Source organism: Cebus imitator, unplaced genomic scaffold (assembly GCF_001604975.1).
Source record: "Cebus imitator isolate Cc_AM_T3 unplaced genomic scaffold, Cebus_imitator-1.0 Scaffold270, whole genome shotgun sequence".
In the NCBI taxonomy this organism is placed as follows: domain Eukaryota; kingdom Metazoa; phylum Chordata; class Mammalia; order Primates; family Cebidae; genus Cebus; species Cebus imitator.
Window position 1 is genome coordinate 1,405,514 of NW_016107585.1, and position 22,398 is coordinate 1,427,911.

General features: G+C 34.2%; 1 protein-coding gene across 2 annotated transcripts in view; it reads right to left on the bottom strand.

The window, feature by feature from the left end:
* Positions 1-4,954: 4,954 nt before the first annotated feature.
* Positions 4,955-22,398, bottom strand: part of MLF1 (myeloid leukemia factor 1) — a 44,141-nt gene continuing 26,697 nt past the window's right edge. The window contains exons 2-8 of one of the 2 annotated variants that reach the window (XM_017500779.2): positions 17,192-17,339; positions 16,063-16,107; positions 12,899-12,982; positions 11,582-11,710; positions 9,682-9,841; positions 7,171-7,300; positions 4,955-5,329 (exon numbers count right to left, since the gene is read on the bottom strand). In XM_017500779.2, coding sequence (XP_017356268.1) covers positions 5,224-5,329; positions 7,171-7,300; positions 9,682-9,841; positions 11,582-11,710; positions 12,899-12,982; positions 16,063-16,107; positions 17,192-17,339 — 802 coding nt within the window. In that variant the 3' untranslated portion in view covers positions 4,955-5,223. The remainder of the gene's footprint in view (positions 5,330-7,170; positions 7,301-9,681; positions 9,842-11,581; positions 11,711-12,898; positions 12,983-16,062; positions 16,108-17,191; positions 17,340-22,398) is intronic. The other variant, XM_017500780.2, reaches the window with a different exon arrangement.

Sequence of the window (22,398 nt, forward strand, 5' to 3'; positions counted from 1 at the left end):
CCTGTAGTTGGCCAGCCAGGTGTAGTCTTCTATACACATGTAAAAGAAGAAATTTCAGCCTGATGGTAATGTTATTATTGATCAGTTCATTGACAGGACCATCATAAGTTCTTAGATCTTCTATGACAGGAGTGATTCATGTGCCATATTCCAATGACTAGACCATGCTGTCCCCAAACTAAAGAGGTTCCCTGCAACTGCCAAGAAGCTAGGACTCTGATGTCACTCAAAGTGGACAATGTACACAAATGCAGGGTTATTTTAGCTCCTGAGCAGAAATATTCTTGTTCTATACTGAAGGGTAGACATTATATGACTACAATTCCAGAGGTGGAATTCTAGAGGTGATAAGGAAGCTGGAATTTACTATAAAAGCATTGCCATATGTACAGATAGTGATTGCTATAAGGAGCATGAGTATGCAGTTAGTAAGAGTTCTGAAGACCTTGATAGAAAATGGAGGTAGCTAGATAAGATCTTAAGTTTACTCTTCACTATCATATCACATATAGGGTTCATGGAATAGTCAAAACCTCTTTATTATGTGAAGAATAAGAGATAATTTTGTTAGATTATAGAAACATCCAAATAACATGGTTGCTGAAGAGAAAAGACCGTAATTTCAGTCATATTGGGATACTTAACTTGAAATAATGTGATAAATACATGCAGTTTCATGCCTTGCTCATTTAGGAAGAACTAATGATATGACAAGAAATTGCGTATGTTGGAAGCTCCTTCTGCAAGACCTGCGCTACTTAAAATATATGGAAAAGCAAAGCAAATTAGCTGTAAACATAAGGAAAAGGATCATACTTCATTAATTATCAAAGTACAAAATTAAGATAAGGAGATAATATTTTACATCTATTAAAATTTGTAATAATAGAAGTTTGAGAGGTAACATCCACTACTCTCTTTGGGCAAGGGATATTTAAAAAATGGACATTTCTGGGACATTCATTGGTATGACTATAAATATTATCTTTCTGTAAACCAATTTAGTAAAATGTATAAAAAATTTGAAAATAGCTATACTCTGAATTGGTAACTCCGTTCCCATAATTTATCTTAAACAAATGATCAGCAATACAGTTATGAATAAAAATGATATTCATAAACATTTACAATAGCAAAAATTTAAAACAATTTGAATAGCAAATATTTGGAGGGAAAGTATGGTATAGCTATAATTAGACTTTGATGAAAACAATGAAACTGAAGATCATGCTTTCAAAGAATACTTATTGTCCTGAAGAAACAGTTAACTCGAAAATGTGAAAAATCAGAATATACATTTTACAATATCAATTTTGTTTTTAAGATTCTATATATCCACATAAAAGGACTAGAAATGAATACACAAATCTTTTGTTGTTTGGGGGCATGGGATAATGGGCACTTTCTATTTTAGCATTCTTCTGCATCTTTACATTTTCCATAATGGATATAACCAAATAGTAAAGTCAATCATTTTAAAAAAGGAAAACAAAATGAGAAAGTTCCAGTTCTTGGAAACACACTGATTTTGGTGAGGCAAATTTTAGGCTGCAGTATTACAAAAAGTCATTTTTTTAAAAAAGTGAACTCTATGCACCATAGAAAGAGGATTATTAATGTCTACATCCCACAATCATATTTGTATCAGTTTATGGTAGTCTATAAACTATTTCAAGATTATATATTCACTATGTAACATGTTGTATATTTTTCAGATTAATATTTTATTTCCACTCCTTTCATGCCATATCATTCTTCAAGTACCAAAGTCCATATCTAGTCTTTTTCTCTCTGCTTTAATGTTTAAGAATTAATTCCAGAGTTTATAGTTGTTAGTGGGAATAAGAAAAAATGTGTATGCTCTATTTATCTAGAATGAGAAGTCTCATCTCTCAAATACTGCTTCATATATTTTAATGCTATGTTATTAGGTACACATAGACTTAGAACTGATGTATATTCCTGATCAATCTAATCTTTTATTTAGCAGGGTCCCCCTTTATAATCTAGTAGTCACTTTTGCCTTACATGTTTTATTATAATATAGATATACCAACTTTCTTACAGCGAATATTTGCCATTATATCCTCTGTCAACCTTTTAATGTCTTTTGAATATGACTTTTGGAAACAGTATAGAGCTAGATTTTTAAAAATTTGAACTGACAATTTTTGCTTTTTAATCTTTTTGTCATTACTTATATACATATTTGCATTTATTTCTCATCTTTTAAAAATGTTTTGTATTTATCTTTTCCTCCTTTCTTGCCTTGAGATTGAATTCATTTTCTATTTATCTTCTTCAGAGGTATATTCTCTATTGTCGGTTTTGTGGTTACCCTATTTTGACATGCATTCTTAACACAGCCATAAGTTAATCATTTATTTTTACCTTGAACTTTAAGAATACAAGGACCTTAGAAAATTTTAATTCTGATTATCTTATTCTAATTTATATCTATTGTTCCTTATTTTAATTCTAGCTGATTTCCCAAAAGATTCACCATTAATGTTTTTATAAGTCTGAATTTTTTTAGAATTAGCGAATTATGTGGAAAGTATTTTCATAGATTTAAACACATTGACTTCTCAAACTACATTTGAGAATGTAGTTTCACTCTTGTCACTCAGGCTGGTGTGGAATGGCGTGATCTCGGCTCACTGCAACCTCCACCTCTCGAGTTCAAGTGATTTTCATGCCTCAGTCTCCCTAGTAACTGGGATTACAGGTGCCCACCACTATGCCCAGCTAATTTGTGTATTTTTAGTAGAGACAGGGTTTTACCGTATTAGCCTGGCTGGTCTCGAGCTCCTGACCTCAGGCAATCCGCCTGCCTTAGCCTCCCAGAGTGCTGAGATTACAGGTGTGAGCCATTGCACCTGGCCTTCAGACTCTTTTAGGTAGGCACAAGGTACATCACTTTAAAAGACCCTGCAATAGACCACAGTGAAAAGAAAAATTATAGTTCTCCCTGTAGTAGATTTCCAAGAACAAAAACAAAAAGCATTCTCATGAAAGTAACAATAATGTATATACACATGAAAAACAAGCTTCTATTTATTTCATTTAAAAAACCTCATGAACTCATGTAAAATAATTCATTGGCTCATAAAAGGAGTGAATATAAAATATTAATCATAAAATAAACCATCCTACCTAGTATGTGTATGTAGGTTTTTGGAGTCTTGCTCTGTTGCCTAGGTTGGAATGCAGGGGCGCGACCTCGGCTCACTGCAACCTCGGCTCACTGCAACCTCTGCCTCCCAGGTCCCAGTGATTCTCCTGCCTCAGCCTCCTGAGTAGCTGGGATTACAGGTGCCCACCATGATGCCCGGCTAATTTTTGTGTATTTAGTAGACAGAGTTTCACCATGTTGGTCAAGCCTGGTCTTGAACTCCTGACCTCAAGCAATCCACCTGCCTCAGTCTCCCAAAGTGCTGAGATTACAGATGTGAGCCACCACACCCAGCCTGTATATACTTTTAAATAATTTAAATTTACAGACTAACAGTATTAAACACCCATCATAAGAAGTTGTTGCAAACAAACATTCTGGGTATAGATATTGTTATTTTTTTTATGGTACAAAGATAGAGTTCACTTTTAAGAAAGAAACAGAACTTTCCTCTATACTACCACCTCAAATCTTGCCTCACCACAATCACTAATAATGATCTGATGTACAGGAATTATACTGTTAAACACAATTATTTATTAAAGTGTGTTTTTAGATTTTACTATAATGATTCAAGTTCTCATCAGAGTAATGATTTAGGCAAAAGGAAAATAAAGTATGTACTTTATTAAGACTTTGCTCTATCAAGTTAATATATACAAAGGTGTTATTTAAAATTTGTGCCTTATGACAATTTCCCAATGTATTATGGTATGTTTGTAGTATACTAAAGTGTGCCTAAGAGGAAATTTTTAACTAAAACATGCTCAATTTCAACAATGAATTAACACATTTCTATTTTATTTTAATGACTAAAGGCATAAAACACAACTAGTAAAATTAACAAAAATATGATATAAAAAGTTAGAGAAGTATGAGAATAGTCATATAATTTTACTTATAAAATTGAAAAGAAAAATTCTTAGGATTATAGAATGATTGTGGATTTTGCGGGATTTTTTCCTTGATAGAAATATTAAAAGAACAGATATAAGTTAAGATTTTTATATTCTTTTAAACTGCAAACTAACTTTGATAAAAACAGATTAATGGTTAAATTCTAAAATAAAAAAGCTAAAGTTGATTTTAACGGTATCATTAAAAACAGTAACAACTGAATTATTAAGACCTTGTTCAAAAACACACATCAGCTGTCTAATAAATTTTAAGACGATCTATCATTCTGGTTTGGAGAATACCACATGTATTTTTCTAAATGTCACAGAAAAAGCTAAGCAGAGTTTCTCCAAGGACTCTCACTTGGAGAGAGTGAATGTTTTAGAATGTTAACCGTGGAGATAGATGAAGTGGTTTCTGGGAAAGGAGAGCAGAAATATGCCACATTAAGAAGTTAAAGAGAATGGTCAGTATGATGTCTGATGAATGTTAAGAATGTAAATATAGAAAAGATACATTCTATAAAGAAATTATAACCAAAATAATTACGTACATTAGCAATTTAAAATATTTTTCTTTGAAAATAAACTATTTGATTATCTTGCCCTTTATCAAAATAATAACTAATTTCTCATAAAAGAGTACTAGTGTAGTTTTGCTTTATTATTTTTAAAGCTTTAAGCTAGCTGGCTACACAACACGTTATAAAGTTAGAGACAAATTATTTAAATCTTTATCAATATCACCCTAGTGCAGTGTTAGTAAAACTTAGACTTTTTTAATATTCTAACTTCTTATATTAATTGTAAGTGACAGAACTGCTGTGTAATCAATCTTGATAAATATAAAAGAATAGCCAACACAAAAACTGGGGAAGCAAAATCAGCATTTAAGCTTTAAAAATTTAACGTATTAAAGAGTTTTATATTAATAGGCTATTTCACAATTTACTCACATTGTTGAAAATCAAAATTTTATTTCTGAAAGAGGGACGATATAAAGCTAGGACATTCATGAATATTCAGATATCAGAAGAAAGTTGCCAAGGGCAGAACTAATTTAACAACAAGAGATTGGTCTTATGCATATTACCCAGCACCATTACTAACTGTTAAAACAACCAAAACTAAACAACTCAAATGCATGGCTTTTTATTTTTTGTTGCTTTTCACAGATGAGCCTTTGATGTGGAGTTTGTCCCCCAAAACATTTGATCTTCTTCCATATTCAATGGCTGGACTTTGGTGAGGTTTCTCCCTGAGAAATATACATGTGAATATTAGTATCATTTAAAAAATTGTCCGTGGTTTATAAATCAATAACAACATGTTAAAAACCACTGTAATATAAGTTTTATCTTAAAAGTTCCTTAATAGCTTTGAAAAACAAGGCAGACTATTTCAGTGAATTTAAGACAGCAACAGCTGTTTACTGGAGATAGATTTAACTGTTTACAGTTTAAACACTGTTTAATGTTACCAGTATGGCAGCCACTAGCCACATTTATATTTGAATTGATTAAAATCAAATAAAATAATTCAGTTCCTCAGTTGTACCAGCAGTGTTTTGAGAGTTAATCAATAGCCATATGTGGCTAGTGATTACTACATTGGACTGAATAGATATATAGCATTTTTGTCATTACAGAAGTCATTTCAGAAAATGCCATTGGACAGTGTTGGTTAAGAGAAAATGCCACTGTTAGGGCCAGAAATTTATAGGTCATCCATAGAGAACATGCCTTCTCTAAGTGGGACTTGGATTTCCTATTTAAACTTGGCACTGCTAGGTTTTTAATCAATATATTTTTCAAATGAGACAAATATCTATAATTCATATGGGAGCAAGTTTTCAATCAATTCAATAGAAAATATTAGGGCTCTAAATTCCTAAAGAAGTATTTTAAAAGAAAAGATCCTAACATATGAAATTCTGCTTAAGGCTTCTGATTTACTTGACACCCACTTGTCCACAGCTGGTTCTGTGAAGAGTTCCACCTTCTACAGCAATTCTCCACTCTCTTATAGCTTAGAACAGATTTCTATTTAAGGTCTGGTGAGGCCTTTCTCTTGAGTGTAACTTGATAGAAATTAGATAGTTTTCCATTTTCCCCCCAGGGAACCGCATTAAACTGTAGCTCTAAAGTATGTACAAAATATATAAAGATCTCTGTAATCTTTATTTATTCATTTTTGAGATGGAGTCTGCCTCTGTCACCCAGGCTGTATTACAGTGGCACAATTTTGGCTCACCACAACCTCTGCCTCCCAAGTTCAAGGGATTCTCCTGCCTTAGCCTCCCAAGTAGCTGGGATTACAGGTGTGTGTTACCATACCTGGCTAATTTTTGTATTTTTAGTAGAGATGGGGTTTCACCATGTTGGCCAGGCTGGTTTTGAACTCCGCACCTCAAGTGATCCACCTGCCTCAGCCTTCCAAAGTGCTGGGATTATAAGCATGAGCCACCACGCCCAGCCAGAAATCTCTATAATCTTTAATATGTGGTTTTAGCAAATTTATTTTTCATAGTTATTCTCAAAGGAAATTCTAAAAGAAGCTAATGTTTTTTCCAAAATTCTTTGAAAATATCTAATACACATCAAATATGGCATTGCATGTACTGTTACATATTATACACGTGTCTGAAATTTCATTTACTATTAAATGCTAAATTTTGATTTGTTAAGAAAGTTGTTAAGTCTTCCAAATACACCCCCTCTTCCCTTATCATATCTCTAGGTATCTTTACCAGTGTGAAATATGTGACTCTATCTATATCCAAATGAGAATCTGTTTTACAAGAATAACTACACTATAGTAAATTAGTTTTCCTTAAAAGGGTTTTGGTCTCTATCTTCTGAGGCATAGCTTACTAGTGAATTACTAACCATACAATCCTAAACTACTATTGATTTTTAGATATAAATTTAAATTTGTGTGGAATACTCACAATTTAATGTATTAAATCTTTTTTAAAGTATTACATGTTTCACAAAGGATACTGTGGATACAACTTGGATGGTCATCAAAACTTTCTGATAACAGAAGTACAATTACATAACTTCTTAAAAAAACAAATGATTTTATAAACAACTTTACCTTCTTTTAAGTTCTCGGGATCCAGGATTCTCATGGCGAACACTTCTCATTCTAGTGTCTTCTAGATTGCGTCCTGGTTTGTACTTCAAAACCTCACTTTGCCACTCATCATCAAAAGCACAAGCATCACCTACATTAGATATCAAGATAATGGGAATAAGTATTAAGGTATCAACTGTTGGTTACTGCCTTGCTTCCATATATTTTAGTCTAGGTTGGTGTTTTCATTAGTGTAACCTCAATATAAAGGCAGGGAGCTGCTTCAAATATAAGGGTCTTTGACTAGAGTAATACTTGACTTGAGTAATACTGTCTGTTCCTCTCCTATTCCTACTAGATCTACTTTTTTCACCTGCTTGGGTATCATATTATTCTACCCAAAGGACCAGCTGACCCAATTATGACTCATAGTTTTTCTTCCTGGGTCATCTCATAGTGAATATGCTGTGCCTGTATACATGTATACTTCTGTGGCTAGCACTATCTTTCTATGTAACTTGACCTCACAAGTTTCTGTTGTCAATTTCCTAAGACAGGTTATCAGCTAGAATGTCAATTCATGTTGTTATGAAGTAAGTAATCTAACTTCCACAATAGCAACAATAGGCAGATGATAGTACTTCTTTCAGACTGCTTTAAAATACTGTGTTCCTTCACTATATATTTCATCAAATTGTTGATTATTATGAAATACTCAGTATATATTTAAATGTGATAAAATTACAGAGGTTATAATTAAACACAGGTCACATTATCATGGCTTCTATCTTACTGCATAAGAATAATTTTATCAAACTCCAACATTAATAGAATTTCTTTTCTTCCTCCCTTCCCCCCAAGATGGAGTCTTACTCTGTTGCCCAGGCTGGGGGTGCAATGGGGCGACTGGGCATGCAATGGGGCAACTGGGCTCGCTGCAACCTCCACTTCTTGGGTTCAAGAGATTCTCCTGCCTCAGCCTCCCAAGTAGCTGAGACTACAGGTGCATGCTACCATGCCGAGCTAAGTTTTGTATTTTTAGTGGAAACGGGTTTCACCATGTTGGCCAGGCTGGTCTCAAACTCCTGACCTTGTGATCCACCTGCCTCAGCCTCCCAGAGTGCTCAGATAGCAGGTGTGAGCCACCGCACCCAGCCAGTATTTCTTTTTTAGTACAACACTTTAAACACTTTATTATGGAAAAACATTATTCAAAATACTTTCTGAAAATAGGAGATGAATCCAACTAAATTTTAATATAATTTCATTATTAAATACAATAAAATATGAAAGCTTAATATTGATTTTAAAATTAATAAAAATAATTTAAATTTATTGATTAAATTTGTAAATACATTGTAATATAATTAAAAACTACGGCCAGGCACAGTGGCTCACCTCTGTAATCCCAGCACTTTGGGAGGCCAAGGTGGGTAGATCACCTGAGGTCGGGAGTTCAAGATCAACCTGTCCAACATGGAGAAACCCCCATCTCTAGTAAAAAATACAAAATTAGCCAGGCATGGTGGTGGACGCCTGTAACCCCAGCTACTCAGGAGGCTGAAACAGAATTGCTTGAACCCAGGAGGCGGAGGTTGCGGTGAGCCGAGATCGTGCCATTGCACTCCAGCCTGGGCAACAAGAGCGAAACTCCATCTCAGAAACAAAACAAAACAAAAAAACTACAGGGAGGAGGATTAGGACACTAGAAGGACTTAAATGCATTGAAGAATAAATATAAAATCTAGTAAAAGAAAAGAATTACTTGAGAGAGACAGAGACATATATGCAATCTAACATATACCAGGAATTAAAATCCTATCTATACAAAAGCCTAAGTGCTCAACAGTACAGAATGATTTAAGTAAAAATTATGGCTTATTTATAATAAAACTTTTAGGTAACCACTTAAAATGTTTTTGAAAAACGGCATCATAGGTGATTTTACAATTATAATGCTAAATTGAAATAAGTACAATATAAACTATATAAAAGCAAAATACTAACTTGAGAAAAAAGTGTGTGTGTGTATATATATATATATATATATATAATGATTAGTAAGAAATACATTAAAACATTAATAGTATTTTGAGTTTGGACTATGGATGACTTTTTTCTTTATACTTTTTTTTAATAAAAAATACTTCCTGGCAACTTTCATTTTATGTCTTTATACTTTTCACTTTCATTTAATGTCTTTATACTGTCCAAATGTACTTTCTTGATAATCAGAAAAAAATATTTAAAGACTCATTTTGCCTACTGATAGTATTACTAAATAACAATTCAAAAGATTCCACTTTTCAAGTATAAAATAAAAATAAATAATATACCATATTGCCAAAAATCACTATAAAAAAGAGCTCTCCTATAAAAGGATGGAACCACAATCCTATTACTTTCACAAGGTATTCCCTATACATTATTCAAAAAGTACCTCTTATGACGTTTCTACAAAAAATGTTCATCAAGTACAGTTGTTATTTTAATCTTATGAGAAAGAATTTTTTTTTGTGTGTGATAACTTACTTTCATTCATATTGATGAACTCCTGGTTGACCTCTTCATCTCCAGTCTTCTTGTTCTTTGACTTTCTAATTACATGAGCTCGGTCACGGATATGATGACCAATAGCCATTTTTTCTAGTCCACTGTCAGAATCTCTCATTGCTTTCCTGGTTTCCTTTATCTATAAAAATAAAGAAACAAAAGATATTTCATTATTATTTAAACATATATATATATATATATACTGTATATAATTCTAAAATTCTCAGGGCCAGCTTACCTACTGAGGTATGGCCATAGATCTACTGCTCTAAAAATAATGTGTACTCTGTTCCACTATTAACTTGTGGTCAAATTGTGGTAGTAAGTCTCTGATATTTCCTGAACTCCTTGAAATGAAAATGTCTACAACAAACAGAACCCATACAATTCAACCTTTTTCCAAATTAAAATCAAATATTAAAACAAAAGTAACAATTATAATTTAATGCCTTCCAGACTACCTTGGACAATGTAATAGAGAGAAGTTTATGATGGCATTCCTACAAGTAAGGGCAACTAATTATTCATCAGTCATGTTGATTGGCTTGAATCTCATGATTCCCACCTATCAACTCTGTGGAAGTGTTATCAGAATATTTATGATAGCTATTAACATGATTTACTGTGGGACATATACAATTACATTCTGTTTATCTTTAAGACTATCACACTTTTAGAATTAAAATGTTTGAGATCAGTTAGCAGAATTATGGCAAGAGCATCATTAAAAGGTTCATTTTTATATGGAAGAACTAAAAAATAAACTACTTCACACTCATTAGACTGGTAAACCTAAATTTCTACTATAAGTACTAACAAGGAAGTAGAGAAATGGAAACTCACAAACCACAGTTTGCAGAAGTCAACAGCTTCAATCACTGTGAGACAGTAGTTTGGAAATGCTAGGTTAAGATGAAGGTATACATACCCTACAACTCAGCAATACCATTCCTAGACTCTTTGTATAAGGGGCCATGTATAAAGATGAATAAGTAAAAGATTAGACTCACCTACATATCTAGCAACAGAAAATGATTTAAAAATCATGGTACATTCATATTTTGGATATTACATAAAAGTTAAACGACAGCCACATGTATCAACTTGAATAAATCTCAGAAGCGTATTACTCAGCAAAGACAAGTTGCAGAGGACACATGCAATATGATACCCTTTATGTAATGTTGGGAAACCTCGAAAATAATCCATTGTATTTTTTATGATATAAACATAAATAATAAAGTTGTAAAAACATGCATGAAAATGATAAACTCCAAATATAGGAAAATGGTAATCTCTGAGGAGGAGAGAAAGGGAAAGCAGACCACAGAGGAATGTATTAGAAGCTTTAACTGCCTCTGTACATTTTTGCTTAAAAAAAAAAAACAAAGCAAGAGACAACTTGAAGCAAAGAGAAAAATATTATGATATGACTAAACTGGGCGGCAGGAATATGGGCACTTCCTATATTATTCTCTATATCCCTTTTGTACACTTAAAACATTTCGAGTTAAAAAGTTAATTCACTTCAAATGTAAACTTAAAAGTAGACATTATTTCATGAAACAAAGGCTTTAGTGTTTTACCTTGTCAACACGTAAAGGTAATAAACATCAACAGATATTTACATGAAAAAAGGCACTGTCAAGGGGGTGAAAATTGCCACAAACTAAGTAAATAGGTTGAGCTTTAATGGTTTCCACAGTGAGGACAACCTTAACCCCAACTCCCACACCTTCCTCCTGTCCCCCAGCCACTGTGTACCAGATCAAATTTTAATAGTTAACTACACCTATGTCCCCAAACCTGTGATACTTCTAAAGACAGTCTATCATTCCACAACTTTATAAAGCTCTAGGAATGCTTATAGAAAACTTACTCCTCCTGGAGCTCGACGGGTTTGAGTTGAGGCCTGAAAAACCTTTGGTGGTTCATCTCCTACTTTGGAGTAAGTCATAACTGAGGAAGAACAAAATGAATGTCCATTTGGATCCACTGAAAGTTGACCCTACAGGTAAACAAATTGTAAATTCAGAGTTGGTCAAATATAAATAATTATAGCCAGAGAGTTCAAATAAGTAACAACAGTAGCTGTAAGTTCTACCTAAGGATGCTAAACTACCAATATGGTGTAGCCAAAGGGCACATCCAGGTTCTCAATTGAGAAGTAACTTGAAAAATTAAAAAAAAAAAAAAAAAAAAAAAAAAAAAAAAAAAAAAAAAAAAAAAAAAAAAAAAAAAAAAAAAGGCATCCCTAGAGTCCTAATGGTCATCCATTTTGGGTACCATCCCACTTGCCTTACAAAGACTGGTAAGTGACTCACTCAGAGATCCTTAAGTCTTTGGGTGCTTGTGGCTCAGATTTCAATAAAGATGCTATGCCCCCAAACTTGTGATACTTCTACAGTCAGTGGTTGACCCTTGTGTGTAATCTTGCCAATCAAGCCAATTAGTTATACATCAAATTTCATACCACTTCCTGTAGGTACCAGATTGCTACGTTACTAAAACCAATAATGCCCTAGATTATTAGGGCATTCTGAAATGATCCATAGAATTCAAACTGGATGACTAGAATGATTTGGGTCTTCTTCAGATCACATCAAGTGACTGGTTTTAATGTTAAGTAGAAAAGAGAGTATTATTATAGTACTAGTTTATAAGTATTTGAGCTATCAGGGTTTTATACCTAACAACATTCGTAAAATTTCTGTTTTCAGAGTTGTTTATAAAACCCTAAAACGTAACTCTTCAGATGTTACAAATCCTTTTAAGTAAACAGGTAATTAACAATAAAATTATGCAAATTCATATAAAATGTTAATTTACAATAGTGACTTTCAGTAGAATCAATGTATTTGAGGTTAACTTTTTTCCAATTTTTTTTTAAATTTTGAAAGTCAACATTATTTTTCAAACTTGGAGGTTATGAACTCAATTTAGTAGGTTGTAACCAGGATTTTAAAAATATGAAATACACTAGAAAATAACTATATATACTGTAAAGAGCATAGTCCTTTTTTTCATGAAACTTTTGTTTCAAATACATTTATAAAGTATACAAATATTGCTTATTGGGTTAATCATGTAAAATATCTTTTCAACCACTATGGTTAAAAAATGTTTGAAAGCCACTATGATATATAATATACCAAAGTATACACAATGTTCTCAATGCTTTATTTTTAGTACTTACAAAGTTTCTTTCTAATTGCTGCACACGGTCTCTCATATTTGACAACATTTGGTCCATTGTCTGAAAAGGGCTGACATCTGTATGCTACAGAATATCAGGAAATTTGTTATTAACTGAGTACAACACAAAGGATGCAAATACATCTTCCAAGACAGCTAAAATATTTTTTTTGATTCATTTAGTAGAATCTCATGCAGTAATCAACCAAAGATAACTTAAGAGCATACAATAACAGTGATTAGTTAAGGAGAAAACTGAAGCATATATAAAATCCCAAAGAGCCAACATACAAATAATTAGGGAATTGTAACATTATAAATACATATATGTACATGTGTATATATACACATATACATGTGCATGTATATATAAATACACATATACACCTAATCACTCATTACTCACTTTTTCAAAACAGAATTTGGTATATGTTAAACACTAAGTGATATATTTTCTAGCATAGGATAGTTTTCATATTTTTCCTTATCTCTCAATACTCCACCATGCAAATAAATAAAACCTGGGTATAAGATGCCAGTGTCACCCCCAGCAGTACTTCATGGCTGAAAGAACCTGCCCCTCCAGTAAGTAGGCAGCCTTTCTCTCTTCATAGTAGGATCCAGGTGACAGAAGTCAATTCACTTTACTAATAGGCCTTCAATTTTCTGCCTACTGAAGGGTCAATAGGCTACACCATTGAAGCATCAGGTATGCTTCTTCAGAAAAACAGTTAAGAATTCCTCTAAACATTAGTTTCTCAACCAAGATTGATTTTGACTCTCAGGAGACATTTGGCAATAACTATACTCCTTTTTGGCTGTCACAGATGAGGAGAGCATGTAACTAGCATTTAGTGGATGGAGGTCAGGGATACTGCTTAACATCCTACAACAGATAGGACAGTCCCAGAACAAAGAATTACTCAGCCCAAAATGACAGTAGTGCTGAGGTTAAGACACTTTGTTCTAGGAAAATCTACCAGTGATTTTAGGTTTTATCACTGGAAGACTCAGCAGCAAATAAAAGTCAAGCACACATTCCAATGTGTTACCCAGTAAATCATCTGTCGTAAAATAGAAGGAGTTGCTTGGTTTAAGGAACTTCTCTGTTCAAGCAAGCAGAGCGCTGAATCTATAAGGCCTGTTTGTGCCTATGCCTTCTATTGCTATTGGATTTTTACATATATTAACAATAGAAAATAGTTGGGAAAACCAAACTCCTCCTTGGAACCTGCACTTAATGTAGTTCGGAGCAACAAAGGCACATTTAGGAAGTATTAATATATATTAGAGTACAAAAAGGACTGAAGTAGAGTTTAACACTAGGCTGAGAATCCGTTCTTATTTCATGAGATATGGAAGGGTTAATCCAAAGGAGAAAAAGACAGAAAGGAAAAGATTAGACATTTGGGTATGTTTGCCCTCTTCTCAATTCATGTTCAAATCAACCGCCAAAAGATGTGTCTGCACTTGCTCTGGCGTGACTCAACACACTAGAGTGACAAAAAGTTGGGGTACAAAATGGAGGTTAAACTTCAGTGGGCCCTTAAGGCCTTCAAAAATTTTGTACACAGGGCCATTTTGTCGATTTTATTTACAATATTCCCAATACATATAAAACAATTTCTGGCATTTAAGAGGGTTTAATAAATATTTGTGGAATGAATGAAAAAATTATCTCTAGCTCAGCTCAAATCCATATATCCAATAGTTTACCAGATAAATCTACCTGTAAAACCCCAGATGCCTCAAATGCGAAACACCCAAAACTGATGGTTTTGACTACCCCACTCATATCTATACTGAATCAATGCCTTATCTCAGTGGCATTCCTATCTACCTCATTCTTCGTGCCAGAAAAATGGTGTGATACTCCCCTTCTCCCTCTCTATTGCTCTTTCAACCCTATCAATCACTAAGTTCTGGCCATTCATCCTTTTAACCCTCTCTCGAATGAAATAATTCATTTTTATCATCACTAATACTTTATCTAGAATGCTTCAACAGCCTTCTGACTTCACTGCCTCCACTGTAGTCTCTTCTAATCTTTCAAAAATCTGACTCTATTACCACTTTGACATTAGTCATCACTGCTTCCTCTGCTCTTAAGATAATGTTTACTTTCCTTACTATGGCCTAAAGAAGTCTCTGGTTACCTCTTCATCGTCATCAGTGTCTACTGTTCAACTTATACTCTGGGGCTAATTGATTCTAAACATCTTTAGTTACCTAGCCTCCAGGTCTTTGCACAGGTTGTTTTCTCTGTGTTGAACAGTATTGCTTTCCCCTCTCTCCTTTTCTGGCTAACTGCTACTAATCCTTAAGGTTCAGGAAGTATACTTGGATTGACCCACCCCACCTCAAAAGGTGCTTTTTTCCATCTGTGCTCCCTCCCATAGCATGATGAACTTCCTGATCATTTTACTCATAACTGTGTTATAACTGCTTTTGTCATTTGTCTTACTAAATACTCTGGTCAGGAGGAACAAATGTTATACCTGTATGTCAAACTTCAAGGAAACAAATAATTTAACTGGAGCACAAAAAAAATTTTTAAAAACCCTTTTCATGAGACTGTAGATACGAATGTTCCAAATTCATGTTATTTTCTGCTACTCCCTAGAAAGCGTTTAGTGTGCTGGAAGCTAGCATCACAGACACAGCACACAAACCCTAAGAAACAGGTGGTAGAAATGCTGGTTGCAGAGTAGCCATTCTTAAGTATAGACAAGAAAAAGCTGCATGGCAAGTTGGCAACAAAAACCTAGACAAAGCAGTCAATTTGTGTTTTTCCAAATGTTGTGCTTATCTATCTACAGTTTAGTACTTTTTTTTTAACCTTTTGGAAAGTCATCATAAGCATGTGGAAGTCCCCAGCTTTCAAACACAACTATAAGAATCCCTTTTGTAAATCACGCAAATATTCATCCATTAAAATCTACTTTTTTTGAAGATGAATTTTATATATGTTGAAATGACTTACTTCAGGAAACATGTGCCTAAACTTTCTAAGGTAAGTTTGATACATGAAACAGAGGTTTTCAGTACAAATATTAAAAAGCCATTATGAAAGTGAGATTGCATGCCAATTTAATCGGTCTGAGTTAATAAAAAATAAGTAATTGTCAGAAAATATTGCTAAAATGATTTGTGTCTGATATGAACCATACCACCAAAACTGCCAAAAGGCATAAGAGAACAATTTGTTGCCTGGAAAAATATCCAATTAATTTTGATTATGACATTTATTATATAGAAGTTTCTCAATTTACCAATTAAATGTTTACTGAGTTTCAAATATCTACATTTCAATTGCAGAAATTCATCTTTATAGAAACCCCTGAGGACTTGTTATCTTAGAACTATCATTCCTGAGGCTGAAAAAGCAACAGAAATAAAAGAGGCAAAAAAGAATGGTTACAATATATAAATATCCTGTTTTTTTTTTTTTTAATTTTTAGTTGAGTATGTTTGTAGCCTCTAGCTTTGCTCTAAGGCAAGACGTATGAAAATATATTGCAGTTGCAAGGCTTTTGAGATACAATTAAAGGTTAATCTAAAGTCCATAGGTAACCATATGGAAGATTGGTGTTTCCTGGTCCAATAAAGATAATCCTTTGCAGCTTCTGATATTATTTTCAAGTATTAAAACAATTCGTATGGGAGAGAAAGGAAAAGCCAACCCTGCTCACTCCATGTGAAAGACATTAATAATCATGATTCGTGAATGTGGAAACTTGTGTTTTGGTCTTTCCTTCTATCCATCTACAGATTTGCATTGAGAACAGGAAAATGGGACTGACAACTTTTCCTTTCAATTTCTCTCTTTTGCTAGACAGTAATGTGCTAAAGACTTCCAGTCTTAAAGACAAGTATGTATGCCTGTGAAGGCACTAAATCAAGGCCCCCAAATGTGGAACATAGAGGATGAGAGATTCTTTCAGTTACTATACATATAAACTTTAGGTAGGTGCTTGTCTGTTCTAGTTTCAGATATGGGAGGACATTATAAGGTGAGAAATGTATACATAAATATAAAAAATAATGGTTTAAGTTTGCCTTGTAATATATAACCTATGGTCCTCAAAGTTTTGGTAGCACAGTGGAATTCTATATTGCTGACAATTCACTATTCAAGGATTCAGTTTTCCAAAGGTCCCCTTTTTTATATAATAGTTATTTCTAAAACAAGAATATTAGTTATGTCATATCATTATATGTACTTCTGTAGTACTTTTCTTCAAATTTTTACAGGTCTTTTTCACTAACTGTCTTTGAATAAAAAAAAACTTACAGTCAAAGTATCTTCATCATCATTATGTCCTCTACGATTATGAGCTCTCCCTCTACCATCAGGGATACTGAGCAAATCTCTTCCAAAGGGTTCAGAAAAACTTCTCATCATCTGTCGCATATTTTCTCGGTGTGCAAGAATGGATTCACTGTTGAAAATATACATCATCAAGAAAGATTCAGTGTTGGAATTTAAATAAGCAGGCAGCTAAATGCCACAAAGAATTATTTTGGGATATGTTTATTAAAGAGATAAAAGAAGAGTAGAATAGAATTCTGTTTTATTCGGAAATAGGATAGAATTATCTCACAAAGATCCATTTATTAGATGGTTCCCTACTTACAATAGTTCAAGTTAAAGTTTTTTGACTTTACTGTTATATGAAAGCACTATGCATTCAGTAGAAACAGTACTTCAAAGACTCATACAGCCATGCTGGTTTTCACTTTCAGTACAGTAGTCAATAAATTACATGAGATATTCAACACTTTATAATAAAGTAGGCTTTATGTTACATGATGTTGACCAACTGTAGGCTAATGTATATGTTTTGATGATACTCACTAGGTTAAGTGTATTAAATGCATTTTGATGTGTAATATTTTCAACTTGCTATAGTTTCATTGGAATGCAATCTCATCATAAGTTGAGAAGCATCTATATTGATAAATAAAATTAATGAAAACCTGTTATTTTTATCCACTATAATTCACTTAATGCATAATAAAAAATACACCTTTATCCCATATTGCATAAAAATGGTAAACACAATGTAACACGTCTCAGGTTGCTTAAGCTAAAAGAAATGGCAAATAAAGGAATCTGAAAAATACTGTTTTCAGGTAGAGGCCATTTTGGGCAGTCAATAACATAAATTCTAGAGAGGATTAATAAATACTGACTGGTTTATTTTTAACTCTTATGTAGGAAATATAAGGATTGAGAACTATAGCTATGTTATGACCACTGTAAAGCTACATTTTTAAATAGACAAAGTCAAAGCTATAGATGATGTTTATGAAGCTAACTTTCTAAAAACTCTAAATACTAGGAATCACCACATAACCAAAATATCTGTACCAACCAACAGTGAGATGGTTAGCAATTCAGATTCCTATCTACCACTGCCACCCTCCCTACCCCAATCAAATTCACTTGCTCTGAATATGATTAGTAGACATGCATCCCTGATATATATATATATTTTTTAACAAAGGGGGTCATTCTGTCACCTAGGCTGGAGTGCGGTGGTATGATCTTGGCTCACTGCAGCCTCAACCTCCTAGGCTCAAGCCATCCTCCTGCCTTAGCCCAAGTAGCTGGTACTACAGACATATGCCACTGTGCCTGGCTAATTTTTATATTTTTTGCAGAGATGGTCTTGCCATGTTGCTGAGGCTGTTCTCAAACTCCTGAGCTAAAGTGATCTGCCTGCCTCGGTCTCCCAAAGTGCTGGGATTACAGGCAGGTGCCAGAGCACTCAGCCTCCCTGATGATGTTAATTCAAGTAGTCCCTCAACAACCTTTAAGAAACAGTATCCTTTCTGTGTTTGTGGCTCCTGAATTAATTAGAACCTGAGCCTCTCCTCCTCAGCCTAAATTTCCTGCTGTAGAATAAGGGTAATATTGTATATCCCTGTTCTTGAAATTAAATAGTGGAATCTGAAAGCACAAAACAAAATAACTGAGTGAAAGTATGTTGAATAAATGTCCATTTCTCTTATCTCCTCTTCCTAACTCTTGTTTGGATGTCACTCTATTATTCCATCATTTGATACTCTCATGAAAAAAAAGAGTGATTTATTTTAAAAACACAGCAGGAATTACAGGCGTGAGCCACCTCACCCAGCCCAACGCTGAGGCAGGCAGAGCACAAGATCAGGAGTTAAAGACCAGCCTGACCAATATGGTGAAACCCTGTCTCTACTAAAAATACAAAAATTAGCCAGGCATGATGGCACCTGCCTGTACTCCCAGCTACTCAGGAGCCTGAGGCAGGAAAATCGTTTGAACCTGGGAGGCGGAGATTGCAGCCAAGACTGCACCATTGCACTCCAACCTGGGCAACAGTGAGACTCTGTCCAAAAAAAAAAAAAAAAAAAAAACCTGCAGCAATGATCACATTTCAGGCTCTATTCTGTGTGCTTTATAAATATCAACATGGTAATCTGATATTAACCCTTTCATCACAAGTCTTATTGAAGAATCTAATTTTTTTTTTTTTTTTCATTTTATCACAATGGTTTCCCAACTATGTTCCAGTTGGACAGTTACTGATCCACTAGTCAATTCCTCATTCTAGAATTTAAGGTACACCATGATTTCTTGCAGTCCAATGGAACACCCACTCCTCCCAACAGTCTGGCCTCCTTTCACACTTCTCCACTTCAGTTACATTCTTCTTGGGTCACCCTTTCCCCTTCTAATTCCAATCCTCTGATGTCATCATGAAGAAGCTAAAATTTTCCTTGCAGCTCCAGCTCAAAGGAGGAAGCTCAAAAACTCTGTCTTCTGCCTGTAATTCCAGTTAGAGAGAACATTTCCTCTGAATTTCACAGTATTTGCATACATACACCTAGTCCAAAAGAGCTCAGATTTATTCATACATTACCTTGGAGGTTAAATAAAGCATAACTGTTCCAAGTGTGAGTTGAAGATTAGCAAACTGCTTAACTGGATTTGTGCTTGTGTGTATAGACAAGTGTTTTCATTCAGCCTTGTTTAGGCATAATTTACATACAATGAAATTTACCAATTTTAGTTGTACAGTTTGGATTTTAACAAGTACACAGTCATAACCTCCACCATAATTAAGATGTAGAACATTTCCATCACCCCAAAAAGTTTCCTTGACTTTTTGCAGATAATTACCTGCTCCTAACCCTAATTATCATGAATAGGTTTTTGTCATTATAGTTTGGTCTTTTCCAAAATTCACATAATGGAATCACATACTATGTCATCTTTTGTTTCTAGCTTCTTTCCCTTAGCATAATGCTTCTGTGATTCATCCATGTTGTTCCATATTTCAGTCCATTCAGTTTTATTGCTAAGTTCATACATATGATTATATCAATAACATAATCACAAAACTGTTTTTAGTCTTTGGCTATTATTAATAAAGCTGCTATGAATACTTACATACTAGTCTTTGTGAATACATACTTTGTCTTAAGTAAACACCTAAGAGTCAGGACTGCTGGCTTGTATTAGAAGACTGTGTAAATATTATAAAACTGTAAACTCAGAGTTCCAGTTGCACTGCATTCTTGCTGAAATGTGGGATAGTCAGATTTTAGCCATTCGAGTGGTAAGGTCATAACATCTCATTGTGGTTTTATTTTGTATTGTCGTTCATATATCTTCTTTGATAGAACTGTCCATTCAAATACTTTCCTCATTTTTAAAAATCAGGTTATAAGAATTCTTTACATATTCTGGACACAGACTTTTATCAGATATAGGTTTTAAATTTTTTTCCCCAGTCTTGGACTTGCCTTTTTTGTTCTCTTAATGTGAATTTATTCAGCCAGACAACTATGGATCTTTGTTATGTCTTCCGTTTTTACCACATTTTGCTAATGTCATTAAGGATTTTGAGATGGGGAGATTATCCTGGATTATCCCAATGGGCCTAATGTAATCACAAGGGTCCTTATGAGAAGAAGACAGTAGTGTCATAATCAGAAGATGTTATACTACTGGGTTTAAAAATGGAGGTAGAGGCCAAAAGCCAAGGAACACAGCAGTCTCCAGAAGCTAGAAAAGACAAGGAAACAGACTCACCCCTATGAACTCCAGAAGGAATGTAGCCCTGCCAACACCTTGATTTAGCCCAGGGAAACCCATTTTGGACTTCTGATCTCTAACATAAGACAACTGCTGTTGTTTTAAGTCTCTAAATCTGTGGTAATTTGTTATAGTAGCAATAGGAAACTAATACAAGTTTTATAATTTTAATTTTAAAATACGCAAAGGTCTCACTCCTCTGTTAAAAGTTCTTCTAGACTAGGAACTGTATCTTTATTCATTCATATTACAAACCTCTGTGCTTTACACACAGTATACATTATAAATGTTTACAGAATTTGAACCATCCTATATATCAGATAGTTCCCCAAACCATTTTTTTTTCTTTTTATTTATTTTTTAATTGCATTTTAGGTTTTGGGGTACATGTGAAGAACATACAAGACTGTTGCATAGGTACACACATGGCAGTGTGATGTGCTGCCTTCCTCCCCATCACCTATATCTGGCATTTCTCCCCATGCTATCTCTCCCCAACTCCCCACCCTGCGCTGTCCCTCCCCTATGTCCCTCCTACAGACCCCAGTGTGTGATGCTCCCCTCCGTGTCCATGTGTTCTCATTGTTCAACACCCACCTATGAGTGAGAACATGCGGTGTTCGATTTTCTGTTCTTGTGTCAGTTTGCTGAGAATGATGGTTTCCAGGTTCATCCATGTCCCTACAAAGGACACGAACTCATCGTTTTTGATGGCTGCATAATATTCCATGGTGTGTATGTGCCACATTTTCCCTGTCCAGTCTATCATTGATGGGCATTTGGGTTGGTTCCAGGTCCTTACTATTGTAAACAGTGCTGCAATGAACATTCGTGTGCATGTGTCCTTATAGTACAATGATTTATAATCCTTTGGGATATATACCCAGTAATGGGATTGCTAGGTCAAATGGAATTTCTATTTCTAGGTCCTTGAGGAATTGCCACACTGTTTTCCACAATGGTTGAACTAGTTTACATTCCCACCAACAATGTAAAAGTATTCCTATTTCTCCACATCCTCTCCAGCATCTGTCTCCAGATTTTTTAGATCGCCATTCTAACTGGAATGAGGTGGTATCTCAATGTAGTTTTGATTTGTATTTCTCTAATGACCAGTGATGATGAGCATTTTTTCATATGTTTGTTGGCCTCATGTATGTCTTCTTTTGTAAAGCATCTGTTCATGTCCTTTGCCTACTTTTGAATGGGCTTGTTTTTTTCCTGTAAATCTGTTTTAGTTCTTTGTAGATTCTGGATATCAGCCCTTTGTCAGATGGGTAGATTGCAAAAATTTTTTCCCATTCTGTTAGTTGCTGATTCACTCTAATGACTGTTTCTTTTGCTGTGCAGAAGCTGTGGAGTCTGATTAGGTCCCATTTGTCTATTTTGGCTTTTGCTGCCAATACTTTTGGTGTTTT